The sequence below is a fragment of the Physeter macrocephalus genome, chromosome 6 (assembly GCF_002837175.3).
Source record: "Physeter macrocephalus isolate SW-GA chromosome 6, ASM283717v5, whole genome shotgun sequence".
NCBI classification, from domain to species: domain Eukaryota; kingdom Metazoa; phylum Chordata; class Mammalia; order Artiodactyla; family Physeteridae; genus Physeter; species Physeter macrocephalus.
Window position 1 is genome coordinate 77,583,192 of NC_041219.1, and position 10,661 is coordinate 77,593,852.

At 41.5% G+C, this 10,661-nt stretch overlaps 1 protein-coding gene across 15 annotated transcripts in view; it reads right to left on the reverse strand.

Moving 5' to 3' along the window:
- CAPRIN2 (caprin family member 2) overlaps positions 1–6,205 on the reverse strand; it is a 41,580-nt gene extending 35,375 nt beyond the window's left edge. For 8 of the 15 annotated variants that reach the window (XM_055085545.1, XM_028491149.2, XM_028491145.2 and 5 more), the window contains exons 1-3: positions 6,008–6,101; positions 4,621–4,886; positions 2,576–2,638 (exon numbers count right to left, since the gene is read on the reverse strand). In XM_055085545.1, coding sequence (XP_054941520.1) covers positions 2,576–2,638; positions 4,621–4,872 — 315 coding nt within the window. In that variant the 5' untranslated portion in view covers positions 4,873–4,886; positions 6,008–6,101. Of the gene's footprint in view, positions 1–2,575; positions 2,639–4,620; positions 4,887–6,007 lie in introns of all 15 variants that reach the window. The other 7 variants (XM_028491147.1, XM_055085546.1, XM_028491144.1 and 4 more) reach the window with 2 other exon arrangements.
- Positions 6,206–10,661: the final 4,456 nt, after the last annotated feature.

A 10,661-nucleotide genomic window follows, 5' to 3' on the forward strand; every position in this document is an offset into this window, starting at 1 on the left:
TGAGCCATGGCCGCTGAGCCTGCGCGTCCGGAGCCTGTGCTCCGCAACGGGAGAGGCCACAACAGTGAGAGGCCCGCGTACCGCAAAAAAAAAAAAAAAAAAAAAAAAAAAAAACCTAAACTTAGAGCTTTTAAATTAAGTACTATACTACTGACAACAGTTCTCTGAGGGGTCAGATTATAGATTTTTTTTCTTCTGACTCATCTGCATTTTCTGAATTTCTACCTTAAGTATATATATTCCTTGTATGAGATGTTATTTCTCAAAAGTACCACTAACTATATACTTAATCACATCTAAAAACCTAACATTCAATCATTTTATATTTAGTAAATCTATATGTAATAAATATTTAAATGCCTACCATATGCTATAAACCATTCTAAGTACTAGGAAAACAGTGAACAGACAAAATCTCTACTTTAATGGAACTTACAGTGTAAGCGAAGGAGAGATAAAACTTCAGTTTGTCAGAGAAGCACTTTTATTAAGAAAATTAAAGCAAGGAAAGGAGCAAAAGAGTTTGAATGGGGAATGGAGGTATGGTATTGTCAGGACATGTGTTACTAAGATGACCTTCAAATAAAAAGCTGAAGGAGGTTGGGAATGGAGCCATTTAGACATCTGGGAAAAAAGCATCCCAGGCAGTAAGAACAGCACATGCAAAAGCCCCTAAGTAGAAGTGTGGCTGGGATGTCTGAGGACCAGCAAGGCGGCCAGTGTTGCTGGGATGAAGCCGGCAGGAGAGACAAGCGCAGGAAATGCAATTAAGATGTAAAAGGAAGTGGGGAGCATACTTCGTAAGGCCTTATAGGACATTTTGCCACCATGACGGGAACCTATAGGGAGGGACTTCTGAGCAGATGAATGCCCATCTGACTTGTATTTGAAAAGAATTACTGAGGCTACTATGTTAAGAATAGACTCGGAGAGAGCAGAAATAGAAAAACCTGTGAGGAAGCTGTTACAGTAATGCAGATGAAAGGTGACGTGGTGTGGAACAGGAAGGCAGAAGCAGAATTTATGAGAAATGGTCTGTTTCTGGATGTATTTTGAAGGCAGAATTGACCAGACTTGCTGATGGGCTAGATATGAGGTATGAGGAGAAAAATGAGCAATTCTCCAAGGTTTTGGGCAACTCCATCCTTCTAATTCATCAAGCCATTAACTGACATAGTGAAGGTTAAAGGAGGAACAGGTTCTGGGAAGCAAAATGAAGTCAAAGATGTCAAAGACAACTGGACATAAGAATCTAGAGTTCAGAGGACTAATCTACTGGCAATATAAATTTGGCATTTGTCAGGATATTACTCAAGAAATCCAAGTTAATACTATAGAAGCAACATGTAGTTGTGAAGGCAGTAATGAAATGCTGAGATTAAAGTTTACCTGGCTGGAGCTCTGAAATATAGCATATCCTCGACATTTCTTACAGAGCTATCATGAGAACCACCAACCTCCCCACTCCCATCCCCTATATTTCCCCAAAGTCAAAAACACTACCGTAACAGAACATTTCCTCCAAGGGTATTTACACAAAGGGAAGTTTCATCACTTTAAAAGTTATTGAATATACCAGGACTACTTAAAAACAAAGCCATGTTGAAACGCTGAAATGTCCAGCTAAGTCCTTTCACCAGCTATCTAAGCACATCATTCTCGGAGCTCAGACAATTCAAATCTGTGCCTCAGCAAAACTGTAATTTACTACATCACAAAAATTCGAGGTCAGTGAAGAAGAGCCAATATGACAAGGGAAAAGCCCTTGAATACCAGGACCTATGATTCACAACCAAAAATTTTAGTTAAAAAAGATAAAAGACAATAGACCTACAAGCTAGATCGAATAAGTTTTAGATTAATTTTGTCCCCATCTTAGCCAGGAGATGTGATCAGGTCAAAATGGCAAACATCAATAAAGCATCTTTTAAATTTTCCATATTGCAAAAACTCTCCTTCACCACATTAGATAAAATTTGCAATTACCAGGTATACCATGGGCAAGGTAAACAATATTTTTAAATGTGGTAAATAGTAAATATTTATAGTAAGATTTTTTTTTTTTAAGTCCCAATATCTATCTATCAGATAAACATGCCTCCTGAGAAGGAACATGGCAATTCAGGATAGAAAAGCAGGGAAAAATCATCAAAGGAATTAGGGGGGAGCAACTAGAGAAAACCAAGGCAAGCTGTAGTAAATATTCTTTTATATTTCAGAGCAGAGAGATGTTAGGTTTACAAAAGTAGAAAGCTAGATGATTCCCTGCTCTTCTCCTTTAGTCCACTCTAGTGAAAGGTTAATTTAAATCCATACGTTAACTCTTAGTGATAGTCTACATTTTCCCTCTTATTTGACAACACACACCCCCATCCGTACACCATCTACTAGTACAAAAGAAATAAAGTCAAAGCTATGAGATCTAATAGGTGAAGACAAAGTCTTTTGAAAAATCCAGTGGATTCTCACTCTTCTTTTTTAGCCTATCAAATCTTTGGTCTCCCCCAAATTCATCTAGAGTTTTACTAAGAAAAGAAAATCAGTAGGTCTGGCCAAAGGATCATAAACCACTTACCAACTGGTCTGGATTAAGTTGCTCTCCATTTTTCAGGCGATCCTTGTAATCTTCCAGTTTGAGCTACAAAAGAGAAACTTGTATCTACTACAACCTGATATAAAATTCTGAAACAAACTAAATACCAGACTGTTCCTTAGGAAAACAAAGTTCTTGAAGTTAGCTCTCAATCTGTAAGAATAACATTTTACTACGAGGCAAGCAGCAATTGTAGATGAGTTCCAGTCAGGGAAAAAAATATGACACACAATCAACATTAGTCTGGAATTACAAAAGTTAAGCAGTAATAAAACCCTTTTCTCTTAATGGCCTCTATAATTAGACTACGTGACACACAGGGATTTAATCAATCATATGCTCCTAACCCAGTGGTGCTCAATCAGGGGCAATTCTGTCCCCCAAGGATATACGACAATGTCTGGAGACATTTTTGGTTATCACAACTTGGGGGATGGGAAGGAGGTACTACTGGCGTCTTGTGGGTAGAGGCCAGGAATGCTGCTGAACATCCTACAGTGCAAAGGACGCCCCCCCACAACCAAGAATTATCCAGCCCAAAATGTCAATAGTGTTGAGACTGAGAAGTCCTACTCTAACCTCATACTGAAACTGTTACCTGTTGAATTACGTAGGCATTTGTTCAATAGGAAACTTCCTAATCAAGCACAGAAATGTAAAATACTTCTTTTCTAGAACTATAGTAGCCTCAACTTGGAACTATTTTTCATATAAAATTTGATATTTAAGTAAATAGATGACAAATTAATTGCATTTATTGTCCACATAATAATGACATGACCCTTTATGGTATTCTAAAAGCAATGCTTAGGCTCCTTCCATATTGGCTTGATAGCTTTAAAATGCTTTTCCAGAAGCTTGAAACAAATGTATAGGTACTGACCAGACTGGTATTCAAATTAAAGAGGCACTATAGTTAAGCTGAAGAGCATAATTATACATATATATGTAGTTCCTCCACCTGGGGTAAGACATTAATGAGTCTCTATCAATAGATCCTGCTTTGACTAATTTCCCACAGTGGCAGGGAATTTGTGCTGACCCAGGCACACTCACCTTATCACACTTGTGATCGACTGCATGTATTCAAAAGACAACTGGTGAGAGCTAGGGCTACATAGAAGCTACTAGTAACTGGCTCTTCTTCACTACCTTCCTAGTGTGTGTGTTAGTGGCAGGAGGCGGGGGGGGGGGGCGAGGGAGGGGAGAAGGGGGAGGAAAAAAGAGTCAGCCAGACTCTTAAAAATCTCTTCACCCTCCTCCATTAAAAGCAACTTTCCTAAGGTTTAACTAGGTCTTGGCATAAAAATATTTAAGAGTTCCTAGGTCCAGATAGTTATTAAACTCACCTTACTATCACAAGCAAAAGAGAATCATGACACAACAAAGCTACGTGCAGTACCGTTTCACAGGCTACATGACTCAGGAAATGAAGAATGATTTGGATCTTTACATCAGCATTTACTGTAACGTTAGGCTGATTATAACCCTGAGTATCTTCACAAGGCTCTCTACAATGCTTTCACCTACCAATCTTAAACTATCACCTAGCAACACAAAAATTAGTGCTAAAACATTTTCTGGCTCTACCATCATTAAAGCTTCCAAAGACTGCAGCAGTTATACTGCAATATCAACTGCTGCAGAAAGTCACAAGGAAAACAAGCTAAAAAATTCAGACTATTACTCATTTATGAAAAGGAACATTAATACTACACTCAAGGAATTAATCTTACGTAAAGTAGCCAGCTCTTCAAGTATTTCAACAGTAGCATGCATAATAATTTTACTATGAAGAATATTTTTATTCAGTTATTCTGACAAACCAAACAGAAAGTGTTTAATATAGCCAATATTTAGCCCACTTGTACATTTTAGCCAGCTAAATCTCAAGGTTACTTAAATCTTTAGGAAAAAAATCTTTAGGAAGAATACCTATGAGCCCTGAGAAAAAGCAAAAATGCCAGTTCCTTAACCCTTATTTAAGATGGTGCATATACAGGGCTGAGAGAAAAAAGAAAAGTTACCTTCTTTTTCTCGATGTTTCTGATTTTGTGTTTAAGGCATATGAGTCCATTATCAATATACGTCTCATATGCTTGGGAAGGAGAGGCAGCAGAACTGAGAGCAGGCTGCAAGGGGCTCATGGCCCGCTGGCTTTCCCCATGCTGACCGTGGTTCACTTGGGGCTTGGCTGGCTTCATAGTCCCCTCTTTTCCGTCCTCCGAATGGCCTGAAGGTGACTGGTAACCAAAAGGAGATGAAGAGAGTTGCACCATTGAAACAGATGAGGCTGAAAGAGGGAAGAAAAAAAAACAAGTATAAAGTAAATTATGACTAGAGGCTTTAAATTCCCTAAAAAGTCTAGACCCACGCCCTCAAAATTCTCTTCCACGGAAGTGAGCTCAAAACCTAATGATGCTTTAATTACCACACTTCCATTTCACTACCTTGAAGGCAATTAGTGCCACGCACTGGCGCCTTTACGTAGGCAAAAATCTACAATATGGGGGACGTTTCCAGAAATTCAATTTCCCACATAGGGAGGAAGAGCCGCTAATCAAACAGTGGCTTCAGAGCTGAGGGCAATCCACATATTGAATAATTTCTATGGTCAAGTGATGACACACAAAAAATAAGCCTTCCTCATCGGGACAAGGCAGCCATTCGAAACTCTCTACATTATCCCTCACCACCAGCCCCGACCCCAATCACTAACAACGACTTTTAAAAGAAAATCCCGAACACACACAATTCTTTTAGAGCTCTCATTCACTAAGTAAAGAGAAACTTCTTGAACAAGAATGCTAACTTCCCTTTGATTGCTCTGGGGCCTATAAGGCAAGTCCGTCACTACTGGACATTTGGAGCGAGGTCCTCTCTGAAGCTGCGACCGCCCCGAGTTGGTGTTCAGCTTTATTTAGACTAACCGATAACCACTCACATCCAACCGGTTTAAGGGCTCATCCTGGCGAGTCTTACACCGCCCCGACCGTGACCCTAGCTCCCCCTCCACCCCCGCGCATCGGCGCTATTCCCCCCACTCCCCTTGAGAAGCATCCCCAAAGCAAGGGCACTACAGGCCCCAGGCAGCCGGCGCGGATCCCAAGCCCCTGCAGGGCCCGGGAGAGAGGCGCTTCTACGCGACGGGCCCTCGGCGCCCCGAAGGCAGCGACCCCCGCCCTCCCCACAGTCCTCCGGACGCCAAAGGACACGGCCGGGGCCACTTCTGCAGGTGCCTCTAGGAGGCCGACCTGCAGTAAGACGCACGGGCCACCTGCCCTCCGGGGCCCCTCCCCGAGGATGCCAAGACGCCCCTGCACTCACGGCGGCGGCCGCCCAACCCTGCCCACCCACGCCGGCCGGCCACCTGCCGCCGCGCCGCCGACCCAGGCCGCGGCAGCCAGGCTTCACCTCCGCAGGCCGCCGAGGCCGCTGCCGCCGCCGCTGCCGCAGCACGGGCCCGCCTTCGAAAGCCGGCGGGAGCCAGGAGAGCTGCGGAGGTGGACCGGCGCCACCCCGCACTCGCGTCTCCTCCTCCAGTCTCCTCCCTCTCCCTTCCCAGTCCTCGCTGGCCGGGTCTGCGGCGCCGGACGCTCAGCCGACTTAGCCGCTCTCACCTAGGCCCGCCCTCCAACCCGCACGGGGCTTATATCGACGCGCCCCGCCCCCACCAGCTCTCCCAGCCTCGGGCCGCCGCTGCCTCCTCCTTCCGGTTCCCCGGCCCTGCAGCCGCCGGCCTCCGCCCGGGGGGCGTTTGCGCCAGGCCCAGCTGCGGCGCGAAGTCGGTCGCGAGAGGGCGCGTTCTCCCAGCGATTGCGCAGATTGTGGGGCACCAGGTGGGCCTGGTGAGTCGCCGCCGGGAGCTGGCGGCCCGCAGACCCGGCAGCCCTACCCGACCTTGCTGATTGCATCCATTAACAATTGGATGTGCGACCTTGAACAGGTGATTTCAATCGCTCGAAAAGCGCAGCGAGCCCTTTGTGGAATTGCCAGTTAAACCGAGCTTGAGCCTCTGGTGGTTTAGGTGGGCACTCTTGAAATGCAGGGATGCCTTTGCCCCCCAGATTCCATCCTTGCGAGTAGGATGGGGAAAAATCACCGTTTCCTCAGAAAGGAGAGCATGTAAGAGCAGAATACTCCAAACCAGCGTTGCCATAAAAACGGAGTGGGTGACGCCGCAGCCTTCAGTAACAAGATTTTATTTAGGCTGTGTCATTTGTTGCTTTGGAACAGATTAATTCGTTGTCACTCAGAGAAAAAGCTGATAAAAATCTTGGTAAGGTTGCATCAAATTAAGAGAAAAGGCTGGAAATACATCAGTGTTTCTGAAGGAAGGTATGGTGTTTCTCACACCAAAAGAATAAGAGGGGAAAAAAAGAAAAGAAAAACAGGACTACCTACCATGTGTCCAGCTATTACACCAAATAGAATTGCTTTAGGTCCTGTCCTTGGGGTTCTGATAAAAGTTATTTAGACTAGCAAGAGAAGAACAGAGAAAAATCAGAAGTATAATCAAGGAAACCAAAGTCCAGTTTAAAAAGTGTTGGGGAAACCTACACAAAAATTATCATGATTTTTAACATTTCTTGATACAGTATTTTGCCAGTTATTATCTGTGTTCTTTTCAGTCTCTGGTAACCTATTGTACCTTAATGTTGCATTTTGGCTTTGAATCTCTGAATCCCATATGTGACCTTGAGGGTCAGACAGATACTACACTGTCCATTTGTTTCATTGTTTACAACCAGAGGTAGAGCAGAAGCTGCTTAACGTGAGGGGAGGAAGCAAAAAAGTGGACAAAGTTTAAAAAAAATGTGAAGGACTCACTTTTGGATCAACGAGCAGGCTCAGAGTTACAGCACAGGTTATGCCTGTTGTAGCCTGAACTAATAGTGAATCTCAGAATGGTATTTCAGACATATTCATCATTATATGTTTGCCTTTTAATTGACCAATAATAAACTATCCCTTGGGTCATATAGATCTAGGCATAGATCCTAAATATTCCACTAAATGGAATAATGCTGAATAAATCTATACAGTTGTATTTCCCAACATATTTCAGAAAATGAATCAAGAATGCAAAAGCAAACATAATTAAATTTCAAGTCTGGTAAGGTACCATCTGTATAAGCACAACATAATATTTGTAGGAGATTGTACCTTATAGATAATGTCACAGTGATGTTTTCTGAAAAAAATGAAAAAGGTGATTCAGAAAAAAGCTTTCCTGCTAGAAAAGATCTTTAAAGCCAATGAATCCAGTTTATTTTGAAAGCACGTGCCCCCTCAATTTTTACTTGTTAGGATTTGTCTTTATTTTCCCCTCCCCCACTCCCTATTTTCTACACCATGATTTGCCTTGCCAACAGTGAGGCAGTATTTGTGGATAGCCACCTCTAAGCTTAGCAACGAATTACTATATTTAAATGTGATTTTAAAAGTTGTTTCAGATCAATGGGGGAAGAATACATTAATTCAACAGATATGTTTTGTTATGTTAGTTATATCTCAGTAAAGCTGGGGGGGAAACCAAATATTTATTGGGCACCAGATATGTGTTGGGTGATAGGGATACAGTGTTGAGTGAGACAAATATAGCCCCTGCCCTCATGGAGCTGAGTGGGAATTCAATTAAAGCTGCAGGAATAAATAGCAAAAACAACAAACTCAAAATAGAAAAACAAAAATACTAAAGACTTATAATGGATCATCTCATTTCTGTAAAAACAGCCGAACATTGCATACCTTGAAAATGTGAAGGTTTTAAATATGCATTGTCTAGGAAATGCATGGTTCCTGTAGGAATGGTTATGCTGTAGTCACTTAAAATTAATGTAGCTACGTATTGTTGAAGCTGGAAAGATTAATTCACCAAAGGATGTTGAAGCTGGTAGCCTATGAGTGGAGATATGAAAAATTATCTTATATATTTTGTTACAAGTGATAGAAATCTGCTTCTCTTTGGTTCTACAAGGCTTTCTGGAGTGTTGCCACAAAAGGTGGGGAGAGGAGAAAGAAAGAGAGAGAAAGAGGGAGGGAGGGAAGGAGGAAGGAAGAGAAGGAAGGAAGGAAGAAAAGGCTAAGAAAGATTCTCAGGGAACAGATAACATAGTAAAGTTATTTTAAAATATTGCACTTTCACATATTTTCAGATTTATTGGGTGTCTCTTCAAATAACTTGAGGAGAGAAAGTTATGTAAGTGAAGGACTGACCAATATAGCCTTCAGTTAGAAAAAAAAAATTTTGCCATAATTCTTTGAAGCATTATAACAGAATTCTTATAGTTTCTAAGGTTAATATTTTTGTGGGCTTATTATTTCATGAAATTATAGCACCACATTCCCAGAGGTTTTGTTTAAACTATTTTTATGGTATTGAAATTAATACACCAACAGTGTTTCACCAGTAAGTCCCTTGGAAATAAAAGTTCTTTGGAGAGTAATGATCAGTTTAGAACTTGTGAATGTGTGTGTGGTTAATAATATCAAGAGCATAAAAATACTATTTGTGTCCAACTTTGAAATCATTGTAAAGGGTCAACAGCACAGACCTTGGAACCACACACACCTGGATTTGATTCTTACTAGATCACAGTGATCTTAGGCAAGTTACCTAAATTCTCTGGGCTTCAGTTCCTTCAGCTCTAAGAGAAAGACAATAATAGCTGCTTAATGGTGTCATTAAGGACTTCATTTCATTTATGAAAAGGCATATCCTCTGCTGAGGTATCTTCATGTGCTTCTTTTCCAACAGTGTGAAGCCCAGCATTTCTCCTGGTATCCTGAGGAGAGCTAGAGAATCTTAGGGCTGTGAAACCTCGCCCCTTATTTTAAAGATAAGGTAAATAAAGCTTCTGGACGTTTGGGAGTTTTCTGAGGACCTAAAGAATCAAGGTCTCCTGTCCACTAGTGCAAAGTGCATTCCAAGCAGCTTCAACCCTTTTCCTTGCTGCTTCCATAGAGAATAAAGGGTAGAAACAGAATTACACTGACAAAACTGGAACCACAAAGAATAAGCAATTAGTGTTACTGTATCGTCAAAGGAATTTTTTTTTTATGTTTTGGCCGCACAGAGTGGCATGCAGGATTTAGTTCCCCAGCCAGGGATTGAACCAGTGCCCCCTGCAGTGGAAGCACTGGGTCTTAACCACTGGACTGCCAGGGAAGTCCCCTTCAAAGGAATTTATTGAATAAGACATTGTAATATAGTCATATCTTTTGATCCAATAGCCCTTATATTAGGAATCTCCCCTGTGGAAATAATGAGAGATGCAGACAATAATTTATTTATAAAAATGCTAATCACAGCCTTTTTTAAGTGATGAAAAATTGTAAACAAAAACCTAGGCGAAGTAGGGAAATAGCTAAATAAGGAGACTCTAACCCATGAATTATAATTCAAGCAGTACAAATCTTTTAAAATAATATTCAATGACATGATATTATACAGAGTAAACAAAGGCAGGATAATAACATAAGACATTGAATACAGTTGTGATTTTGTAAAATATTTAATTTTAAATATGCATGGAAAGGCTAGAAGATACTTTCCTCTTTATTTTTATAGCATATGTTTATTTTTCTTTAATATTTTTATTTTTATTTTTATTTTTTTTGGCCGTACCACGTGGCTTGTGGGATCTTAGTTCCCCAACCAGGGATAAAACCTGGGCCCTCAGGCCATGAAAATGTGGAGTCCTAACCACTGGACCACCGGGGAATTCCCACATATGTTTATTTTAGATAGCAAAGTAGACCCAAGAAATTTCCCCAGAACATGAAAACTACTACTCTTAATTTTTTGCTTACATCCTTCCAGACTTTATTTCCAAGCAAATATCTATATACTCTTTTTACAAAAATAGGAATGTACTAAATGCATTTGGCAATTCAGTCATTTTCACTTAAAATATGGTACACATCTTTTTTTTTTTTTTTTTTTTTTTTTTCGGTACGCTGGCCTCTCACTGTCGTGGCCTCTCCCGTTGCGGAGCACAGGCTCCGGACGCGCAGGCTCAGCGGCCATGGCTCACGGGCCCAGCCGCTCCGCGGCATGTGGGAT